This window comes from Ursus arctos, unplaced genomic scaffold, assembly GCF_023065955.2.
Source record: "Ursus arctos isolate Adak ecotype North America unplaced genomic scaffold, UrsArc2.0 scaffold_11, whole genome shotgun sequence".
Lineage (NCBI taxonomy): Eukaryota > Metazoa > Chordata > Mammalia > Carnivora > Ursidae > Ursus > Ursus arctos.
Window position 1 is genome coordinate 69,954,048 of NW_026622775.1, and position 23,043 is coordinate 69,977,090.

A 23,043-nucleotide genomic window follows, 5' to 3' on the forward strand; every position below is an offset into this window, starting at 1 on the left:
AGCCCTGGGCGAGTCACGGGGCTCACCTCTCCAATGCGATGAGCACCTGCAGGGGCCTACAGCCCTTTCCGACTCAGACTCCGCAGGTCCCCCTCGGCCCTGTGACCCTCCTCTCCCCTCCGGCCTCACGCTGGGTCAAGGCACAGAGGCGGGCACTGTACAGGCCAGGCTGTGATGCAGACAGCCAAAGGGCCTAGGGGTGATTTGCCGAGGGTGTGGATTTGGTTTCTGCCCCAGGGAAAGGAAGTCTCAGTCAACCCTGGTATCTTTTTTGAGGGCATCAGGGAATGCAAAGAAGCTGGGACGGGGATCAGGAACAGGCCAGTGGGTTCCTGAAGAACGGTCATTTCCACAAGAGGGGCTGGACCTGCCAACTTAGGAGCAGATCATGGTGAGGGCTGGGGTGGACGGAACAGAGTGCACATAGGTCTTGTTCTTCCAGCTGCTGTGTAACCAGCACTGGGGCCCGGGCCACACCCAGGCTCAAGGAAACTACCGGGGCCAGGCTATGGCCCTGTCATTCTCAGGCAGACCTAGGCCCCACCACCTCTTCCCACCCACCTGGGGTGGGGGTGCCCCAAGTGACAGGCCTAGCAGACAGGACTGCCGGGAAGAACATAAAAGAGGCCCAACCCAGGGAAGTCCTTGGCCTCACGCATGACCTTCCTTGTGCAGGACAAGGCCTGCCTGGGTGTTCAGTACGCTTTGTGCAGAGAGGTGGCGAGAGTCGTCGGACCTTCGCATTTTATAATGATGTGACCCAGACAACTTGATTTCTCAGCTTCAGTCTCTCGTCCCATAAAATGGAATCTTACCCCCGTCATTGGGACGCTTACATCAGATAACACACATGCAGCACGTTATGCCCTGCTCGACTCCTGGAAGCTGCCAAGGAATGGAGTTTTCTTCCTTAGCACAGCAGCCAGGCCCAGCCTGGGTCACTGCCGTCACCCTGCAGGAGCCACAAGCCCAGGACTCTGAAGTCCTGGGCAAGAAGAGTTGCTTTGGCCGAGCCGTGCCCTACCACTCCCAGCTTCCCGCAATCGATGGCGCAAAAACCCGAGCCCAAAGAAGAAAGTAAACAAACACACGGGAGAGCTCCGAGAGCTTGGTGTGGAAATGGAGCGCACAGAAGGAAAACATTAGGAGCACAACAGCTAGAAACGTCATCCAGTCCAGCAACCCCACGGCGGCTCCGGGATCAAAGCAGCCCGCACACAAGGCCGCATTCAGCTCCGCTCTGGTTTCTCCCCACGGTCGGGCTCACCCTGGGCCCTGCGACGCTGGCTCTCGGCGCTGCCTGTCAGATGGCTGCCTGATCCTGGGGGTTGCCCCATTCTGCCTGCGACCTGAGGGCTGAAACCTTCAGACAGTGATGGCGCTTTTCCACCCTCCCCTTTCACACAGAGCCTCACAGCCCCACCTGGTTCCCAGCACAGCCAAGTGCAGAACGAATTCCACAATCCTAAGCAGGAGGAGCCCTCTCCTGCCGGGAAGGAAAAGGACTGGCAAGGTCCCTGGCATCCAGATTTATTTTACATTCTCTTCCAGAGGGGACGTGGGGGTTGGAGGAGCTGGGGAGGCAGAAGGGCAGTGCGCCTCAGTCTCCCGGAGAACGCTCGGCGTAGGCCAGTCCTCTGAGGCCCAGCCCTTCCTGGGCCTTAACAGCAGCACGATGACACGCACAGCCCAGGGCTTGGCAGCCTGGGGGAAGAGGGGGCCTTCGAGCAAGACTTCTGGCCAGGCCTTGGGCACTAAGGAGGTGCTGTGTCTCCCTCCCACCTCACTCCCAACCCAGCTGGAAGCAGGAAGGCAAAGGGGGCAGTGGGCAAGCTGGAGTGAAAGGGGAGGAATCCGCTCTAGGCAGAGGCGGCCTTTGGTCTCTGTTAGGTGAGGGAGCTGGTTTTTGGTAGAGGAACCCCATGGGGGTGAAGCTGGGAGCCAGTCCCTGTTAAAGGAAACGCCATAGCAGGGCGGGGTGGGGGGCTCCAGGCTCTGGTCTCAAGAAGGCCTGGAAACAGTCTCCAGTTCAAAGCAGACCTCTATATTTGGGGAGTGGGATAGGGGAGGAAATAAAAAGGCTGCTGGAGGAATGTTTGTGAACTGTGGGTGGGAAGCAGTCCAGGGGGCTTTGAGGGGGGGCTCTGAAGAACAGCTGCTGGGGTTGTCTGCAGATGCCAGCAGCTCAGGTCTTGGGGAAGGAGGATGGAGGGGGGGGAATCCTCTCTCCCTCCTGTAAGTGCTACTGCTCCCCACCCCATCCTGGCTGGACTCTGAGTTGCCACGGAGACCACTCACACCGGAGCTACGTAATTTCCAGGGAATGTCCCAAATTTCTGGGTCCTCCGGGAGACACCTGAAAGAGAAAAAGAGAAAAAGCATAAACGGAATTCCCCAGACTTCTTGAGTAGGAATGTAGGGGTGAGTGACCTTCCCCCTACTGGCAGTGCCCGGAACTGCAGGTGGAGTCCCCGTCCCGGGGAGGGAGGATTTGTTTTACTCATTTCTGCCCCCTAGTGGGCAAATGGACAACGCTACACTTTCTAAATTCAAGGACTTGGAATTTGAGTCCCCTATAACTTGGCACGTAGCACTGGATTACTCCACCTTCCTCAGGAGAGCTAGGAAGCAGGAGTTTGAATCCAGAACTTAAATGTGGAGGAAACTCACTGATCTCACCTTCAATTTAGAGGTGGGACAGGCAGGCAAGGCCTAAAGAGAAGGCCAATGAATTCCCCAAAGCACTCTATTGCTTAGGGGAAGAGGTGGGAGTAAAATCCAGGCCTCTGGTCTGCTACAACCCCAAAGAAACCCGTGTTCTGGGGTGGAGAAGGGAGAATGCTAGAAGATATAGGAACGTAAAATGAAATTAAAGTCCTGACCTTCCCTTTCTGGCAGGCTGGCATCCTGACTTCCTGAGGAGCAGGCCATGCTCACCCTGCCCCCAGGCCTTGCTGATACCGTTGCGCTGCCTGAGATGCCTCACTTGCCCTTTAAAGCCTAGCTCCCCCACCTCCTCCAGGAAGCCTTCCCTGACCTGCACTACCTGAAGTGATAACCACTAGCCACATGTAGCTACCGAGCACTTGAAATGTGCTGGTGTGGGGGCACCTGGGTGGCTCAGTTGGCTAAGCATCTGCCTCGAGCACCCCGCTCAGTGGAGAATCTGCTTCTCCTTCTTCTGCCTGCCGCTCCCCCTGCTTGTACTCTCTATCAAATGAATAAATAAAATCTTTAAAAAAAAGAAATGTGCTAGTGTGACTAAGACATTGAACTTTCTAAACCTTTACTCTAAAAGCAGTTGTGGCTTTAATCCCACAAAAGTGGTGCTTTTTCTTTTTGTCTATATTTGCAAAACTTTGTGAGTGGTAAAAAAAAAAAATTCAAATGCAGAGGTGTACAGAGTAAACCAAGAATGTGCCCCCCAAGCCCACCCCCCGCCAAGGCAAGAACTGTTAACAAGTTAGTGCTCCATAATTGCAGGGTGTCTGAAACTCAGTCAGCAATGAGGTGCTAGGATTCAGATGAGAAAGGATGGGTTGCCAGGTCAAGAGACCGCCGTTGGGGCCACCTCTTCCCAGGCAGCCTTGCCACGCTTTCAGCTCTGCTCAGGCCTATATGGCCCTGCCCACCCTGAGGAAAAGGCCATGTGAAGCCTGCTGGGCTGGTCACCTTGAACCAGGCCAAGGCCAACTTGAGGCTTCCTGCTTTAGTCTTTTGCCTGAGCTGCCCTAGGGCCAGCCCTGAGGACTGGGGAGCCAGCTGCAAACTGGGGGGAGTGGGGGTGATACATGGGTGTGAGACTTGAGGCTTGGCCCTTTCCATCAGGAACTTAGTGTTTCAGGGGACAGGCTCCTTCCCCCAAAACTGCTCCAGAGACAGGTATGCGGTGGGAAGGAGCAGGGGTGTGAGGATTGGGAACGCTGCTGCCCCGAGTCTGCACTGACTTCATCAATGACCTGGCCTCATCTGTCAGACCACAATCTCTGCTGAACCAGCACTGGCAGGCAGTGGCAGCCCACCCAAATCTCCCCAGCAACCCCCAAGATACCCCTTTCTGACTGGCCCCACGGGTCATACCCCCCAGGACCCCCCAGCTATCCCACCCAGGGGTAGATACCCCCTTCCGGTCTGCCCCCCAGCCCAGCCACCAGGCCCACATACCCACAAACCAGCCGTCATCACACTGCTGCATGACATCCACCCGGTCCCCCTCCCGCAGCTCCAGCTCGTCCTCATTCTGGGGCCTGTACTGGTACATCGCCCGATACCTGTGGGAGACAGCATCATGGCAACCACTGGAGCCTGGCCCCTGCCTCAGACCAGGCCCAGAGAATCTAACCCAAGTGTTGCCACATCCCCTTAATTTTACAGATGATCCCATTAGCCCCTGGCCCAGCTCCTAGAATGGTGACTCTGGCTTCAATGCATCCCCCAGGCCTGCTCCTTGTGCTCCAAGCCCTACCCACCCCAACCCCTCCTCCTTGGAGCTCCCACTGCCTTCAAGTCTGTTCTACCAGTTCCCACACTTCACACACACATGCACTGACCTCAGGGCTGGAAACCCAGTGAGGAGACGGAGGCCGAAGGGCAGAGAGTGGGAGGCTTGCTTTAAGGCTATAGGGCTGGCAGGGACAGGTCAGGACCATCACAGACAAGTGGCCCCCCACCAAATCATCCATTAGTGCCGGCGGTACGAGTTTACCAAATCCGTCTTAAGGTGGAAGGACCAGGCTATGGGGGCGGTCAGTGTGCTCAGTACTGCCTGTCAAGCAACACTCCACCCCTGACCAAGCGTCCCCAGATGGTACTCACGGGGTCCAGTGTATCTGAGTGGTGTTTGGGGGAATTCCCAGGTCCAGGGGACGGCTGGAGCCTCCAGGATGAGACAGAGCTGACCCAGGGGTGCTGAGACCCTGGGGGTCCATAGGAGGAAAGGCAGGCACACACGAGCATGAGGGAGGAGAGTGCCACGGGCCCTCCCACCTTCCCTGCAGCAGCATTTCTCATCCTGTCCCCATCTTATCCTCTCAATCCCCAAGGCACAGAGAGGTCTGTTTGACCATTTCGCTTCACAGGCGTGCAGAAGCTGAGGCCCAGGGAGGGTAGATGTCTGATTCTAAAGGCCAGCCCAAAGCTGGGGACGGGAGGCCGTGCCGCTCACATCAGCTTGCGGAGGGAACGGATGAGCGCAGGCGCGAAGGCACCTGTTCACGGGCTACCTCAGCATGAGGACCAATGAAATCTTTTACCCATCAGGGACTACAAACTTTTAGTTCAAACGTACCCAAGTACCCTCTCCAGGGGGGAATTACTACCACTGTTCCACAGCTGAGAAAACCCAAAGCCAGAGAGGGTAAATCACCCGCCCAAGGTCACACGGCAGGTGAATGGCAGTCTTCTGACCCCCACGTGACCGTGTCCCAGAAACTGATACAGGCAGATCACAAGACTGGAGTCTATAGGGTCAGGAGCCCTGCACTGGCTTTGGGGTCACACCTAGAGCTGGCTGGCCCACGCCTCCCCCGCTACAGCTGCAGCTCTGAGGGCCACAAGGCAAGGGTGGCTCTGCACGCAAGGCTCTGCCCAGCTCTCCCACTGCTCTGTCCTGGGGCAGACCAGGAAGGATTCCAAAGTGCAAACCCACCAAAGGAATGGAGGAAACAGTGTGCGGAGCAGGCTCAGTTCTCTGGTCTGAGGCAGGTCACCCTACCTGGGTCTGGGCTCCGGGCTCCTGGGTGGGGAAGGAGAAGCCGGTGCGGCGGGGGGAGGTGGGATCCACTGGGCTGTGTGGCGTTAACGGGGAGCCAGAGTGACGAGCCAGACGGGCGGTGGTCAGGCGGGGAGACGCAGGGAGCTGGGGACCGTCGTCACAGATGCGGAGCCGGGGTTCGCGGTACACCTGCACGTAGCTGGCGGGGAAGATGCCCTGGCGCCCTGTGCCTGAGATGCGCCCCTCGTACCAGTTCTCGTTCACCTTGCGGATCAGGCAGATGCGCTCCCCCTGGGGGTGTAGAAGGGCATGAGCGCCTACAAGGCCCTCCTGGGCACCATGACCCGAGGGGGCCCTGGGGTCTGTCTCCAGTAGACCTAGCGCCTTGCACAGAGCGAGCCATCTCAGAGCAGGTCAGCAGGAAATCACATCATGAGGCAGTGGTAGTGGGGAGCCGAGCCCAGGCTGCCTGAGGGAGCCCAGAAGTCTGGGCTCTTCCCACAACATTCCGCACTGGGTGTGGGTCAAGTCCAGCCTCTTTGGGAAGCCTACCCGACACCTACCCCTCGGACTTCACAGCATCCTCTCCCCAGCTTTCTGGTGGCTATTAACAGATTGGGCTCTGCCAGTTCCAAGCCGTGCAGCCCTGGATCAGTTACTTTGCCTCTCTGAGCCTGGTTTTCTCACGTGTTTAGTGGGGATAACAATCCTGTTGCTGTGAGGAGCAAAGGCTGTCAGTGGCAGCCTGGCAAGAAGCACTGCACAGGCACGAGCCACCACTGTCATGACATGGTCCTGTCCCCGCCTCTTCGCTGGGTGAGCCATCGCCAGTGCCTCAAAACACAAACTCTCTGAGGGCGGCCAGTGTGTCCTCCAGCCCACATGCTCACTGACATTGGGTGAGGTGGCCCTGGGGAGGGTGGTCTCCAGCCATCTCCTGCCACCCACCTCTCTCCATCCAGCCACCTCCTTCCTTCTCTCTCCTTGGGGCCACCTCTTCCGGAGGACATTCACAAGGGGCATGCATGGCCTCTGCCCCAGAAATCAACCAAACGGAGATCAGTTCCCTGTTTTCTGGGACATTTCTCAAACTTACTTCGACCATGATCTACAGGGAAAAATATGCCCTAATAACAAGCCAGTACACACGTGCATGGGTATATATGTAGCCGCTTAAAAGTTTGATCAGATACCCTTTCTACATGCAGGACATTCTAACATTTCCATTCTGTTCTTCTAAAAATGCTGACTGCGATCCTCACAGCCTACCAAACTGCAACTGAAAAAAAATCCACAACTACTCTAGAAGTTTCAAACTTTAAAAAAAAAAATAGGCTAAATGAAGGGAAACATATCCAGAGAGATTAGGAAAAATTTTAAATACTGTGTGAAAATGGGCACACGTGACTCTTTAAAAAGATGTTTTTAATACACATATTTACCTATGTCTTCACCGCCCCCCCGGCCCCCCACTTCCTGCCGGGCCGCACCTTGCGGAAGGACAGCTCCACCTCCAGATCCCCCTTGAAATTGTACTGGGCCACAGCTTCTCCATACTCCAGCACCTGGTAGGTTGGGGGCTTGATGGGCTTTGGGATCTCATCTGCAGGCAGCACCTGCAGGAAGAAAGGTCACGAGAAAGACTCAGCCCAGGCAGCAACTGGGCACAGACCTGGGGCTCCCAGGGGAGTGAGGTAACAAAGAGATGATGGTATGAGCGCGATCTGCCCCCAAGGCCAGCGAGGTCACGGACACCAGACACAAGCGTGGGGGTGGCCAGGGTGAGCACAGCCAAAGGGTGGTTAGTCCCAGAAGGCCACTGGAGGAAGAATTCCCCCTAGAGGTGTGGAGTAGGCAATGTCAGAGCAAAGATGGAAGCCAGTCCTAACACAGAGCTTAAAATGGAGGCCATAAGTAAATGAGGAATTTCAAAAAGCAGGGCACACCTCATCTGAAAGTGGGGATCTAACATTTTATCACGGCTGAGAACCAAATGTCCCTCTTTCCCTCCCTTCTACTGCACCTGGTGCCCAGAATCCCCATGTTCTCTTTGCTTCACCCTACTCATAAAAAAAAAAATCAAGAAGCTAATAAACTAGTTCATACTGAGATGTAAGTTACTGATACCAACTAGTTCATACTGAGATGTAAGTTACTGATACCAACTAGTTCATACTGAGATGTAAGTTACTGATACCATGGAAATCTGGCTATACCTTGTGGAATTCCAGAATCAGAGCGAGGTTCTGAAGGTAGGGGAGGCCTACTGATGCTTATGAAATCGAGAGCCCGAACTAAACAACAACCCAATCCAGGGGTCAAAGAAGTCACAAAGGAAATAAGAAAGTAGTTTGAGTTGAGTGAAAACAACAACAACAACAAAATATCGAAATCTGTGCGGTGTAGGTAAAGCAGTGCTTAGAGGGAAATTTATATCATTAAATGCTGATATCATATTTTTAAGTAAACTCTACCCCCAATGCTGGGCCCGAACTCACAACCCCAAGATCAAGAGTTGCATGCTCTACCGACTGAGCCAGCCAGACACTTCTGGATCTTGCACTTAACCACTTGTCTCTGAACCTTAGCAAGCATATCTGTAAAATGGGGATGACTGATCACTTCTCAGGTTAATGAGAGGAACGATACACATGAGGGAAGTGATGAATATATATGTGATTTGTAAGCTGTCACACACTTCGTGCCAGTTGCCCTCAGGATCCTTCCCAAAGACAGCGTGAGAGAGATGGATGCTGAATGGTGAAAGTCTGGGCTGGTGGCCTCTGGCGCAGGAGCGGGGTCATGTGGTTCTCCATGGGCTCATTTAAGAAACATGTCCTGAGTGCAGGCAAAGCACTGGGCCCAACCATGCGGGAGGCCAAGGGCATGAATGAGGCTGACTTGGCCCCTGCCCCCTGGAGTTCACAGTTTTACCTATTAAGAAGCCGGTAAGATGTGGGGGAGCAATCAGCTCCACAGAGGGGCTGTGCAGGGATGAAGGGGTCTGTACTCTTAAGTCTCTGCAAACGCATGCACCCTCCCAGCTGGGCTCCTGCTTGCTCCTCTGCTTACCTCCACATAATTAGCAGGGAAGATGCCGAGCCGGCCATGGTGCTCCCCCTCCAGCCAGTTCTTGTCCACCTCCTTGTGGATGTAGACAATATCACCCTTCTTCAGAGTCAGCTCCCTGCAGGCCAGGGCAAGGACGTACAGCAAGGTGAGGTCCTCCCACTCCTTCCCTTCAGACCCTGTCTAGTGCACCCAGAGTCTCTTCCACCCTCGGGGGGAGGCGGAGGCAGCCCTGTCCTCCCTCTCCTCCCATAGGGTGCTGAGACATTTGGGGGGGGGAGTTGGAGAGAAGGGCACTTACTTGGGGGACTGTGCCTGGAAGTCAAACTTGAGTCTGGCAGCCTTCCTCTGGGCAGGGAGAGAGGACAGAGGGAGTCACCTTAGTGAAGCAGGTGGCAGGTCTAGAAGAGCCATCACAAGAGCCACTCCAGATCCCCATGCACCCTGACCCTAATGCTCCCGCCCCTCCTTACCTTCTTCTCTTCCTTCCTGGCTGGGCTGCCCCCTCGTTCAAAGGCACTAGGGTCTGTGAAAAAGTGCTACCTCAGCTTGGGAAGGCCATGTCTGGGGGGTGGTGTCGGGTTGGGGTTCTGTTCCCCCCATCCCAGGACAGGGCCAGTGTTAGCAGGGGGCTCTATGACCGTCCTCCTCCCGCCCCACCCCCAAGGAGCACCAGCATATCGGATGCACGGTGGCCGGCCTCTGGGCGAGAAAAGAGCAGGATCTGGTCCTTACCTCGCGCCGAGGAAGGGTAGACAAAGTCCCTGCGACCTAGGAAGGGGCTTGCTCCATCCGCCATTCTGTGGGGGCTCAGGGGCCGGGAGGAACCCCGGTAAAGTGCATTCGGGGAACTGGAGCTCCAGGCGGGGGCCGGGCTGCGCGGCCACACAGTGCGTGAGCCACCTGTCTGGGGCCTCACACCCTACACCACTCACCCCTGCCGCCCCAATATCACCCCCTGTCTCCCGCCGCTTCCTCCCAAGGCGTCTCCCACGTCCCGGGCCCTCAACAGGATGTCCTACTTCCCCAGCAGTCGCGGCCGGGAAAGGGTGCGGCCTGGGGCCGCGGGAGGCGGGAGGGCGCGTGGGAAGCGCGAGGCTCCGCTGGCCTCGCTCCGCCGCCGGCCGCGGCCACCCAGTCCTCGGGCGGGGACAGTTTCCCTCCGCGCCCACCCGCCGGCCTCCAGGCTCCTCCTCCCACGCCCTCTGCGGTGCTCGCCCCCTCCCCGCGCGGCCGCCGCCGCCCCGCGCCACGTCCCCCGCGCCCGGCCTGGCCACTCACCGCGCGGGGGGCCGCGGCTCCCGGGACCGTCGGGGCACTTGGGAGCTCTGTGCGGGGAGACGGGGCGCGGTCAGGGCCCGGGACTCCGGGTCCCCGCGGCAGCCGAGGCCGCCGCCTCCGGAAAAGTTTGCGGCTCTGAAGGGCAGGAGGGGTGGGGAGGGGTGGGAGGGACGCGGGGTCCTAGAGTCGCCCGCGCAGGAGGGCGGGCCGGCCGGGAACCCGGGAGGAGCCGAGGAGCGGGGGGAGGAACCGTGGGGTGGCGGAAGAGGGGAGGCCGGCCCAGGAAACCGGGGCCGGGTAAGGGTTGGGGTCCCCGCGGACTGAGGTCGGGGGTGGGGCGGCGGGGCGAGGTGGGGGCGGGGAGCCCCCGGCACCCGGACGTCAGGCTGACGTGGAATCGGCCTGAAAGGGTTCTTAGGGGTCACTTGGAAAAGTCAACGCCCTGCATTTTATAAAGGAGACTGCAGTCAGGGATGAAGTCCGTCCAAGGTCGTGCCGAGTGCGGCTGGAGGCGACACCTCTGCTCTGCCCGTCCCTCCCAACCACGCTCCGCTGCTGTGCGGGGGGGGGGGGGGGGGGTCTCCGGGTCCCAGAATCACCCAGGAGGGGACTGGGAGACCGGTACCTTGGGGGACGGCTGCCGGGTCTCAATTGCCCGCAGATCTTTGTCCAGCTCCGCGCTCAGCTTGGCCAGCTCTCTCTCCAGCAAGACCTGGGGGCGGATTATGGGGAGAGACTTGGGCAGTGGGTGGGTAGGGGGCACAGTGGGGGAGCACTGATGGAAGGTCAGATGTGAGAAACTTAGTGGGCAGCAGGTCAAAGCAAAGCACACTGTGCTTGGGTAAAGGGCAGGCTCAGGGCCCGGGGCCAGGACCCGCTCCCTGCCTGTGGGCCTGCCCGGAGCGGTGTCTCAGGGTGTCAGGATGGCCCTTCCACAGCTTCTCACTGGCCCTCGCATCCGACCCAGCTCACTCATCCCTACGCACATGATAGTACCGTAGTACTTCCTGATAGTGCCTTTTGTCCTGTCACTTCTCTGTTCAAGAGCCTATAAAGCTCCTTATTTCCTCTCTCAAGTCTTCTGCGGCTTTCCACAGCCTGTACTCCACCTGCTTTCCCTCCCACTGACCCTCCAGCCTTTGCTCTGCACTCCCCCATTGAGCGCTCTCTCTGCTCGGCCAAGCCCTCCCAACTCAGAGAGCCCAGCTCCACCTCCAAGAATACTTCCTGACAAGTCCACACTGACCACTTCCTTCTCTGCTCCTGCTTTGGTCAATAGACACGTATTCAACACCCATTTGAGTGCATACTGTAATGCCAGGCACTGTCCCAGGTGCTGGGGATATAGAGGTAAACTGTATGGGACTGGAGAGGGTCAGAACTTTGGGTCTGTGGCCTTTGCCCATGGTCACTGGGGCTAACACCACCCAGAAGTCTCCCTCATTCGTCCCCCAGCATAGCTGTTTCCCTCCCCCTCCACCCTATCCTGCGGCACTCACCTCAATGGGCTGGGAGGGCTTCTCAACAGGGTCATCCACTAGCGGTTTCTTGGGCTAAGGGTGGGAAGGGTGAGTCAGAGGGGTGAACTCTCTTTCCAAAATGCACTAGCTAAGGAGTATGTCCACTCTCAGAGGGACAGCAGGACACTCACCTTCTGCCCAGTCTCTAGTTCTTGCAGAAACTGGTTCCAAGAATCTTCCGTCCAGACATTGTCTGCTTTCTCTTGGCGTCTGGGCACCTGCATGGAAGTAGGTGGGCATCAGCTTGAGCAGAGGGGTACCAAGACACTCTCCAGGCTCAAAAAGCAGGCTTGTAGGCCACCGCCTCACCCCTCTGCCTGCCAGTGCCCTCCTAAGGATTCTGGGCTCTCCCAGCTGCACAAGACAGGCCCCCAACTGAAAGGGCATTATCTGTGCTCTTAGCAGAGGGGTCTGGCCGAAGAGCACAGTGCCAGGGGCAGTGAGGGGAGGAGGCTGGGCAGGCTACCTGATTTGGGGTCTGGTGTAGGGAGGATGCTCCAGGATTACAGTTGAAGGTGCTTCTAGGAAACTCTTCAGAGGGGTCCCAGCTTCTTCTAAAGAAAGGGGAGCACATCTCTTCAGTTTCCTTTTAGGGAGACTAAGGAGTAAGTGAGAACACAGCCCTGCACACGCTACCACCACCCTCTGCCCCCTGCTACTGACAGCCTATGAAAGCAGTGTTACACAATGGAAAGTTATGCGCCCTGAGTTCAAATGCCAGCTCCACCACTTAGCTGTGACCTTTTGGCAAGTGACTGAGCTCTCAGAACCTCAGATTCAATACCTGTAACATGAGAAGGAGTCCCACCTTGGTGAGGGTATGGCCAAGCTCAGGTGAGGGAACATCTGTGAACCGCCCAGAAGGCCTAACACAGGCATCTGCTCCATGAGAGGCCAGTCCCTCCCACTGGCCTTAGTGAAATACCCTGCATGTGTGTTCAGTCTGGCCCCACAGCTGTGGCTATGTATGTCTGTGCAGCTTTGATGAAGCTGGTCTTCCTGGCTGTCACAGCCGAGCGGCCTTGCACACATGCCCAAGGGTGTGGGTGGGACTACCTCCCAGTCCAAGGAGAACCAGGCAGGGCAAAGGGCCTGCAGCCCTGACTCGGGAGCCCTGGGCAAGCTATTTCTGTTCCCTGTGCCTCAGTTCCCTGGGGGTGCTGCAGTCAGTGATGTCATCTGTGAAACCACTCCAGCCACCAAGGCTCCACACTGTCACATTTGCCTTCGTTCCCCTCCAGGGCTCCTTTCTTGGCTGGCTTAAGTGTGCCAGACTCTGTTGAGTCTGGACGTTTCCACCACTGTACCAAGCTTATCAAATGACGGAATGTCTGACGAGGGTCAGGGTTTATTGGGTGTAACTATGACTCTATTTTAGAAATAATATTAATAATACCACTGGTAATGAGGATAGAATACATCGTTCCTAATTTAGGGAGCTCTAGTCATAATTGAGCCTGTATATTAATAATACTCGTGGAGGGGCGCCTGGGTGGCTCAGTTGGTTAAGTGACTGCCTTCGGCTCAGGTCATGATCCTTGAATCCTGGAATCGAGCCCCATGTCAGGCTCCCTGGTCAGCATGGAGTTCGCTTCTCCCTCTCCCTCTGCTCCTCTCCCTCTGTTCCTACCTCCGCTCATGCTCACGCACTCTCTCTGTGTCTCTCTCTCAAATAAATAAATAAATAAATAAATAAATAAATAAATAAATAAAATCTTTTAAAAAATAATAACACATGGAGACTTGCTATGTGCCTAAACCCTCACAACCACCGTGTGGTCCCCTCAGCAGCTGGCTGAGACTGGTAAAGTTGCCCAGTGTCACATGGCTATTGGCAGCACACCAGCTTGAATCTGAACTTGGATTCAAATCTTGAGCTCTTAGCCTCTATCTTATTAATTATGCCAAGAGCCACAGGCCAGGTATGGCCACGCTCATGAGGGTAATCCCTTCCTGTAAAGGAATAAGAAACTCATTGATTTCACTTGGAGGCAAAGCTGCTGATTCTCAAGGTCTGGTTGAGCCCCCCACCCCGCCTCCCGCCAGGTCCCTGGAAGCCTGGGCTGGGCTTGCGTGGTTTGTGCAGAGCAAAGAGACTACATCCTTCACTTATGTGGAAGGGCTCCTCTCTCATCCTCATCTTCCCCCACTTGGGAGGAACATTGGGATCCTCTTACACCCTTTGTTTTCTCTCAGGCTTTGGAGTAAATGGCCACAGGTCCACACCTAGCCATGGGCCACCCTGCTCTCCACCCCATTATGACCTGTGGATCTTTGGCATGATGAGTTCCTCCCGCCAACCACAAAAGCAGCACTGGCATTCCTGACCAGGAATGGGTGCAAAGTCCACCCCAGCCCTTCATTCCCCTTTGGCCCTGGCAGGGAGGAGAGAGAACATCTGGAGTGGTGGAGACCCTAAGAAGCGGAGCGGCGAGATGGGGTGGGGAGATGCTGTACCATCAGTGGCCACGAGGGGGTGCCAGTCCCCGCCAGGAAGCCAGTGCCCCTCTGCGGCCCTTGGGCCCCCTTCCCAGGATGGCTCACCCACTCAGAGAAGAGGCCTGGCTTGGCCTGGCAGCCGGTCTTTGCGGGGGCCTTGGGTGCCTTGAGTCTGTAGAGGCGGCACAGGAGGAAGCCACTGAAGGTGGGAGAAGAGAGGCCAGGGGAGGTGAGAGCTGAGCTTGAGCGTACCTGGGTGAGCACTGAAGATTCTGACACCCACTCACTCCCATACCTGCTCCTGTGCGGCTTGTGGGAACAGGGTTGGGGGTGCTCTGGACCACTATGTGGGGGCTTTGCACCAAGAGCTTTACACTCGTCACTAAATCGTGACAACTCTGGGGCAGCTAGTGTCCCCATTTTACAGACGAGGAGAGAGAAGCCCAGAGAAAGCACAGCCAGGGCGAAGACACTCACTGGACAGTGAAGCTGAGGCTCTTCAGCGCCACCTCCCAGGGGATTTGGAGCTCACCGGAAATGGCCTAGGCGAACTTCTCAAGGTGAACTAAGCCAACTGGGGAGCCTCAAAGCCAGGCTTACAAGATGGGCAGATGCAGGCACTAAGCTGCGGCGGGCCACCCGGGCGGGCCACCCGCCCCCCTCACCTTTGGGTGATTCCTCAAAGGTCCAGTCCAGCTGCAGGTCTGCGGGAGCAGAAAGGACCAGATCAGGGGTGGGGCCGCAAGCGAGGATGGCGAGCCCCCTGAGGCTGCCTCAGCTACTCGCAGCCATCCTCCTGCCTAGAGCAGGGGCCGAGGGGCTGAGTCAGGGCCTGAAGAATGTCCCGAGGGAGGGAAGGAATTAGGAGGGCAGTTCTCTGGAGGGTTTGAAATGCCTCTGGCAGGCTTAGGGCCCAAGTGAGCCAAACCAGGCAGTGGGCTTGCCCAAAGCTCCTGCTCCTCCCTCCCGGCGTTCCCACACACAGCCTTTCCCTGACCTTTGTAAACCTGCCCTCACCACATCAGGTTGGGAAAATTCCACTTCCCCTTCTCTCCTTCCCTTTCTGCACCCGCTTCTCAATGCTTGTCCTTCCCCCTTTCCCTAGACCCACTCCTCATTGCGCTCACGACTTTCAGGGGCCTCCTAGGAAAAGCTACTGACCCACCAACGCACTTGAGCCCCTTGGCATGCAGACGTGCCACAACAGCACTTGTCTTAAATGCAGACCAGAATGCCTCTCTCCAGATCCCATACCATCCTCCAGCTCCCAGATTGTTTTGTTTTCCTTTGCAGCAAACAGTTGGCCATCACTAACTCACTGTCTCCAGTTCCCCTTTTTGGTAAGTAGGTTTTTAGCTCCACCACGATTGCCCCCACCGCTCTTAAGAAAGACCACAGTGACCTCCATGTCACCAAATCAAGATACTTGACCCATCAGCAACATCTGTCACAGTGGATCATTCCTCCTTGAAATTCCTTTTTCACTTGGCTTCAGGAAGACCCTCTGCTTTTCCTCTCTGTTGTACCTGCGTAGTCTCTCTCAAACCTCTGCACGTCCAAGTGCCTCAGGGCTCCGTGCTTGGGCCTCTGTCCATCTCCCCAGGCGATCCTGTCTAGTCTTCTGGCTTAAAAAGCCCCATCTACTGCGGGGATTCACACTAGAATTAGTTGGGGAGCTTTCAATCAAAATCTTCTTGTGTGATCCCAGGTGTTTCCATCTGCAGCGTAGGCCTCACCCCCTGAACAACAGACTTGCATATTAACTGCCTACTTGACCTCTCCGACCAGATGGACCTCAGCAAAAACTGAAGCCTCTTAGCCCGAAGCTGCCTCCCTGTTCCCTGAATTTGGAAGCAACATCCTTTGACTTGCTCAGGTTTCAAGTCATCCTTGATTTCTTTCCTTCATGCCACATCCAATCTATCAGCAAATTCTCATGACTGTCTCCAGAATCCCACCAGGCCCGCTGCCACTACCCTGCTCTGAGACACTGTTGGCCTCTCCCCTGGATGAAAGCCGGGCCCCCTAAGCGGTCCGTTGTGTCCTCCACTGCCTCACGTCCTCTCCAAGCGGGCCTCAGAGTGAGCCTCCAGAGCATGTCACTCTTTTGCTCAGAACCTCCCCTTGCCTCCTCAGCTCTTGCAGAGTAAAAGCCAAAGCCCTGATCAGGCCCCAGAGGCCCTCCATGACCAGATCCCATGACTCTGACTCCGTCTCCCACCAATGCCCCTGTCACTCCAGTCCAGCCTCTCCTTGCTGCTGCAGAACCGGCCAGGTCCGCTTCTGCCTCTGGGTCTCTGCTCCTCCCCTGGCTCTGCAGGGCTGGCTCCTTTCCTCCCTCAGCTCTTGGCTCGGATGCCACCTATCTGGGCCTTCCATGACCAGCCTGTACTGGGCACTGCCCTTTCCTTTTTCTCCCTTGCCCTCACCACCATCTGCCGTATTACATACGTGTCTGTTTATTCTCCCTCTGTCTTAAGCGTCACTGGGGCAGTGACATTCTTTTTTATTCCCTGTCTCATCTTCAGCACCTAGAATGTGCTCAGCACACCGTAAGTGCTCACTACTTAGTCAGGGGACTGACTGAACATATGAGTGACCTCATGGCTTCCCGGTACTTTCAGAGGAGACCAGGGACGGTGTCTGGTCATTGTCCAGAAGGACAGAAAGGAGTTAGGAGGCTCCTCCCCTTTGGCCTGTTTTAGGGAGGACCCACCACTGAGCCTGGGGTGGGTGGAGAAGACCTCCCTGAGAGGCTAAGTTCCCTTTTCTGCCCCCCCCTTCCCCAGCCCCAAATGCCAGAGCCCACTCAGCAGAGAGAGGGCCCTGGAAGGGTGTCTCACCTGGCATTTTCCGGTGAATCTGCTGGAACATTCTCCGGTACCAGTCCCTGGGGCTATCAACACTCTGGGACCAGAAAAGACAAAGTCAGGCCACCCTCTTAATAGGAAGCCACGGAAGTATTCCCTTCCTGAGTCCTTTCTCTGGCCACCCTTGAAGTGAGCAGGCTGTTGTGATAGGTCTAATAACAGTAACTTCATATAGCACATTACGTATGAATAAGGGGTGGAGAAGGATCTCCCTCAGTGATGATCCATCTCGAGGCTGTGAGATTTGGGGTGGTTTCTGGTTTTTCTCTTTGCTTTTCTATATCTCTGATGTTTCTACAACAAACATGTATTTCTAGGTAATGAAAAATAAATGCAATAATTTAGGGGTAGAATGGCATTTACAGTTCCTGCCCCCCTGAGACTGAAAACAGCCCTGGGAGGTATGTTACCAACTTCAGCTTCAGATGCAGAACTGAAGGCAGGTGGCTGGCTCAGGATAGGCATGGGAGTGGACGAAGGGCAGGCCCCTCAGAGCCTGGGCCCTGGCTCCTTCCATGCCTGCCGCAGTGTGTGAGGGCATCTCACTCAGGACTCTGCCGGCTCATTCACTCAGTGGCGGTGCTAGGCCCTGGAGCTATGAACAGAGGTGGTCCCTGCCCGGGGCAGCCCTAACAGCAGGGGCTCCCTTCCCCCCATAGACCACTTGTGCAATTCAGACCACAAGAATGCCTGTAATTTATGTTACTGATGACCACCCCCCCGAATCCATCATGGTGGAACCCCTGCTTTAGTCTGAAATGGTTTGGGTGCATTGTTGGTTGCTCCCACTTCAGTTCACAGAAGTGGAGCTTAGCATGGGTCCCTGGGCCCCATCTATCAGTGGCCCCCAGCCCTGGACTCACAGATCGGGGGGCAATAGGCATGCCGCTCTCATCCACAGGCCCGATTCCCTCATACTTGACCCAGCGCTTGTCCCGACGCTTGCTGTCCTTGGTCCACGTGGCTGACCAGTTCTGGGGATGCTGGGAGGCAGGGGTCTTTTGGCTCCCCGAGGGCCGGCTTCCAGGACCGGGCCAGGTCTGATACCAAGCAGGGTCTGTGAGGAACGAGCAACAGAATATTAGCAACAGGCAGGGGCCCCACCTGGACTGGTCTGTCTCTGAGCTCTTCAGAACATTGATCCCATGGGTTCAAAAGGTTCAACATCTCCTTGTTTGTTTGACTTGATGAGGCAGGCTCTTCCCCAACCCCAGCAGGACCACAGGCCTTTGTTTATTTTTAGTAAAAGTGAATGAAAATGGATTTTGTCTTGAGAAATCCGCGCCCGTGTCCACCCTGTCCTTTCTGTGGGCTGTCTCAAAAGCCTTCAGAATGAGGGCTGGGAATCATTACTTGCAGAGAATGCTGGGGACAGTCCTAGCTGGGAAGGCAGCAGCGTGTGGCAGAAAAGACGCTTGGCTTGAAGGGGGGACAAAAAGTTCAGACACCAGCTCTGCCAGCTGTGTGACCTGCGGCACAGCAAGCAACCTCTCGGTGCCTCCGTTTCCACGTCTGTAAGACGAGGGTAATCATGGCAAACATCCAGAGAGACCTAGTATGTGTGACCGTGCCCGCACAGTGCCTGACACATAGTCATAAGGCTCTTGCTAAGGGACAGAAACTCATTCACCAGACATGGCAACTGTGTCCTCAACTTCCCCAGAACCTTCAGCCCCCAAGTCACCAGAGTAGCCGCATAAGGCTGTTGGGGCTGGAAGGATCAGGGTTTGAATCTCAGCTGAGCCTCTGTGACTGAACATCTCTAAGACTCGGGTCCCTCACTGGGAAGAGGTCGATAATTGTGCTTTATCTTTCCAAGACATCAAGGGATTAAATGAGAGAAGGCTGGTAATGTGACTTTTCAGTGTCCCATATGTTCTAAGGTTCAACAATTGTTTGTTAAATGAGTAAACTACTTGACACAGTGCCGGTCTGCATGGAGTGCTCAATAAAAGACGTCTCCCTCCTCAGAAAAGGGGCTCCCAGGGTAGACCAGCACCCAGGAGGTCCTGAGATCTTCTGGACCCCATGGCCCAGGCTGGGATGACTTGTACGAGCCCAGGGGTTGACCGGCTCTCAGAGCTGCCTCTCCAAACTTCTGCTTGGCTGAGTACAGACTTGTGGGGTTTGGCCCCCTGCTCTTTCTACAACCAACATATGCTCACATCCCTCCACCCTTCCATCCCCAGTCCAAGCTATTCCCCAGACTGCTAGAGGTCCCCCTGCCTCCCAAGGCCGTGTCCCCTGCACACTTCCTTCCCCCAGCACTGGGTGGGGGGGCAGGGGGACGGGAAGGGATGCGTCAGCCCTCTCTCTCCCTCAGCAGATTTCACACTCACGGGCCATCAGTGCTCACACAGAGAAGGGCAGCTAGCTGAGCTCAGAGGCCCAGGACCTCAGGAGCCCTCCAGGCCCCTCCTGCCCATCACAGGGTGGTGCCAGTTGGCAGGGCCCAGGAGGCTCTGATCCCCCCCACCCCTGACGTGGGGCTTCTGGAACAGGTTTTCCCGAGCAGACCCACCTGGGTGCCGGGAAGCATCTCTCCTCTGGGGGAAGTACCCATTGCACACGGTCCTGGGCGCAGGGTCGTGAAACTGGAAATTAAGGGTGTTGGAGCCACCATTCCGGATCACAGGCACCTGTGGGGAGGGGCCAGGAGCAGCAGCTCAGGCCCGAAGGTTCCGCAGAAGCGTGGGAAGCATGGACACAGTTTACCCCACAGTGAGGGCTGGAGGGCCAGCCCGACCCCTTTGCAGGTAGCCAACTAGGCTCTCTAGAGCTATCTTCTGCCCCTTCCCTCCATTCCTTTAATCCTTCTGCTCCCCCACCTGTCCTTGGAGGTCCCCATCAACTCTGGGCCCACAGGAACCCTCTCCTCACTGTCTCACTCACCCGTGACCCCCGGGAGGACGACCCTCCGTGGGCCCGGATATTGCCGGGAATGAAGTCGTCCAGGCTTAGACCTGTGGCGAGGCTGCAGGGTGGGGCCTGCATGCTTGGATCAAGGTTGGAGGGCTCCGGGTGTGCCAGCTGCTCCTCTGTGTGTCCTCTGTGGGGAAGGAAGGGGGAAGGGAAAGCCCTGCTGGGCTCAGACTTCCTGTGCCCTCTGGGCTCAACCTTGGGGTTGGGGGAGGAGGGGACAGCTGTGGGAGGGGGTCAGGCCAGCTGGGGGGAGCTCAAGGACCCAGGAAACAGGCCTCTGTGGGCACTGGCCTGCAGGCTGCCCATGCTGGCTCCCAGAGGCACAATGGGCTGCTTGTTAGGGCCCGGGCAGGAGCTTTGGGTGGGAGTGGGGGAGGGGGAAGCTAGGCAAAGAAGAGGGAGGCTGGCCAGGAGTGGGCCTGCTGGACAAAGCCTCGGGCACACGGCCCGCTGGCCAGCCCCTCTGGGGCTCTCACCGCACAGTGCAGCCTGCTCCCCCAGAGGGAAGGCAGAGGGAACTGGGGCTGCTGGCAGAGGAGGGCCTGAGCATTCACGACTTTGTTTTAGTTCCCTCTGCCTCCTCCAGTCCCTCCGAGAGCATCTGCTTGCCAGCAGGCACAAGGGGTTACTTGGGCTGCGGGAGAGGCCCTGAACAACAGCAAGGCCACCTGCCTACTGCCCAACGGGGCCAAGGTTATGGGAGGGGGAGCATGTGGGGGCATTTCCAGGCAGCAGGAACCACTCCTTCTGAGCTCAAAGCAGTATCAGCTCCCTTCTTTGGCCTTCTTCCCTGGGACTGAAGTCTCAGAGGGCTCAGGGTGCCAGTGAGGGATGGGATGGAAAGCAAAGCAGTGGACAAGAGCCAAGTTAGACTTGCTCATGGAGGCGTGGTGCTGAGTGTCCCCCACCCCCACACACCACTTTCTTTTATACCTCCAGGCTGGTTTTGTCTTTTAAGATTTTTTTTAAGTAATCTCTGCACCCAACATGGGGCTTAAATTCACAACCCCAAGATCAAGAGTCGCACACTCTACCGGCTGAGCCAGCCAGGTGCTCCTATCCTCCAGAGGGTTTTTTGAACAGAGGGTCTATCTGGCAGCACCATGCCTGCCTGGCCGGCCTGGCTCTTCCTTCCCATGCAAAGGTTACTGCAGGCACCCAGGAGGGGGAGGTGGTCAGGCTGTCCCACAGGGCTTTTCTACCCTGCAGGCTGTGGTGCGGAGCCTGACCCTCCTCACCTGTGCAGCTGGACCCGACCGGAGCTGAGCCAGCCTCCACCACTGGGGCCGGACCCATTCTGGCATATGTGTTCGGAGTTAGGCTTGTGTGCGACTGCGGGGTTTGGGGGCTCACGAGAAGGCCCAGAGGGCCTGGTGAGGTGCTGTGTTTGTGTGTGGTGGAATGGGAGTGCAGTGCTGTGAATGTGACTCGTGGGAGATACCATGGGGGCGGGAGGTATGTGAGCAGCATGGGAGTTGTGGGTACAGAGGGATGTCAGCTGAATGGTAGTTGGGGGGTATGCAGTGGGGGTTCATATGAGCAACGCAACAGCAGACTAGAGGGGGTGAAGGTACAATAGGGGGCTGTGATTACTGCTGTACCCAGTTCCTGCCTAGGCCACGAGGGCTGGATGGTACAGACAAGGCTGGTGGCAGGTCCCTGTCTCTGTTCTGAGTGGGGATTTTTTCTGACATTTGAAAGACCCACTGGAGACATAGCTTTTCCATGCCCATCCCTGGCTGTGGGGGGAGTGAGGGCTGAGGCTGGAGGAGGGGCAGCTCACCAGCTGGATCCAATTAGGATTCTGACCAAAAGCAAAACATGCAGACACACCCCAGTTCCCGCTGTTCTCCCTCCCGTTGAGGGGGAAATTGAGGCAGGGGAGAGCAGGAGATCCAGAGGCCTGGGGCAGGCTGGCTCCTAGCAGCAACCCCTCCCTTCCCAGCTGACTGCTTGAAACCAAGTTGCGAGGTCAGCATCAGCAGTCCCAACCATCAGCTGACCCAGGCCTCCTTCCCTCTCCTCCTGTCCCACCCTTCCCTGTTCAATGAGAAGTCTGTCTCCCTCCAATCTGCCCTCTAGTAGGATGGGGAAGACAGGCCGTCCCCCTATACCATCCAACTTTTCAGGGGTTGCTTCTCCTTGGTGGCCCAGCTTGCCCCTCCCCAACACTGTTGCCTGTGGCAGGCACCCTCCAGCGATAGACGGGGCACGTGGGGGAAGACTGCACCTTTTCTCTCAGTGGCTGTGCCAGGAGAAACTGAAAGGGACTTCTCATAGAGAGATGGGGGCATGGAGGCATTGGTCCTGCGTCTGGCAGAGGACAGAGAGGTGCCAGGAAATCTGAGGATAGGAGCACCTCTCAGAATTCTGGCAGTCCTTCACCCAAAGAGCTGGAAGATGTGAAGTCGCTCCACTGTCTGTAATTGGCAGACTCCTTTCCACCTCCAAGTATAGCCCTGACCTTGGGGGCTTGGCCTAGGAGCTCTTGCAGGTATTTTCCAGTTATGAGCCCACGTGGACAAAGACAGGTTTTCTTGAATTTCGCTTTTTCCAGATTGGACTTCTTTATCTCTTTCCACCCCGGAGTTGGGAACGAGGACCCCAGGGGGAGGGGCACTCTGCCTTCCCTTCGGGTTGGGCACGGGTCCCTCCCAGCCCGCGGGCCCCCGCCTCCTCTCTGCCCCCTCCCCTTCCCGGCACCTACCTTCCCCAGCGAGCAGGTGGCACGGACTGAGGACGCCGGGGAGGGCAGGAGCATCTCTGCCCGGCTCCTGCCTGGTGCGGCCGCGGAAGGCCCTCGAGGTGGGAGGGCAGGGAGTAGTTCGGGCTGTGCCGCCCGCCCTCGTGACCGGGTCAGGACGGGCTGCGCGAGGGAGGGCGCCCGAGGAGGAAGAGGGGGATCGACGGCCGAGGGCACGCGCAGGGAGGGAGGACCGCAACAGGCGCGCGGGCGGGCGGCGCAGTCTGTCTCCCTCCAATCTGCTCTGTGGGCCGCGCGCGTAGGGTGGAGGGGCCGGCGACTCCCTCTCCAGCTTGCTGGGCGGGGGCTCTGGCCGGCCGGCTGGGGCGTGCGAGTGCCCTCCGTCTGGGCGCGCAGCGGGGACGAAGTGGCCCCCTGCTGAGGGGGCCGAGCCGGCCGCGGGCGGCGCCGGGAGGGGCCGCCGAGTGTCCCCGGGGAGCCCGCTTTGGTTTCCCAGCTGCCTTCCCAGGCCCCCACCGCAGGGCT

General features: G+C 57.2%; 1 protein-coding gene across 6 annotated transcripts; it reads right to left on the minus strand.

The window, feature by feature from the left end:
• Nucleotides 1-1,514: 1,514 nt before the first annotated feature.
• On the minus strand, nt 1,515-23,043 carry SORBS3 (sorbin and SH3 domain containing 3). Of its 6 annotated transcripts, none has more exons than XM_026519023.4 (21): nt 22,522-23,043; nt 19,785-19,941; nt 19,414-19,531; nt 17,756-17,949; nt 16,866-16,929; nt 14,688-14,726; nt 14,128-14,221; nt 12,050-12,137; nt 11,715-11,801; nt 11,563-11,616; nt 10,689-10,775; nt 10,064-10,110; nt 9,518-9,657; nt 9,256-9,308; nt 9,084-9,130; nt 8,786-8,900; nt 7,204-7,329; nt 5,714-6,004; nt 4,816-4,916; nt 4,165-4,271; nt 1,515-2,356 (listed from the first exon to the last, which is right to left on the minus strand). In XM_026519023.4, exons 2-21 carry the CDS (start codon nt 19,884-19,886, stop codon nt 2,295-2,297), a joined length of 2,016 nt encoding a protein of 671 aa, XP_026374808.2. In that variant the 5' UTR covers nt 19,887-19,941; nt 22,522-23,043; the 3' UTR covers nt 1,515-2,294. The 6 variants fall into 6 exon arrangements, with proteins under 6 accessions (XP_026374808.2, XP_044247083.2, XP_057166199.1 ...); XM_044391148.3 differs by having other exon boundaries at nt 19,785-19,971; XM_057310216.1 differs by having other exon boundaries at nt 14,128-14,194; nt 19,414-19,486; nt 22,522-22,999.

Bases quoted from the DNA above. Each gene is read 5' to 3' on its own strand.
- SORBS3 (XM_026519023.4), bottom strand. From the start codon at position 19,886: ATGCAGGCCCCACCCTGCAGCCTCGCCACAGGTCTAAGCCTGGACGAC. The intron at 9,658-10,063 runs GTGAGTGGCCAG...GTGGCCGCGCAG, and splicing joins GAGCCGCGGCCCCCCGCGCG to CCCGGCCCCCGCCTGGAGCT. The intron at 8,901-9,083 runs GTAAGTGCCCTT...CCTGGCCTGCAG, and splicing joins TTCCAGGCACAGTCCCCCAA to GGAGCTGACTCTGAAGAAGG.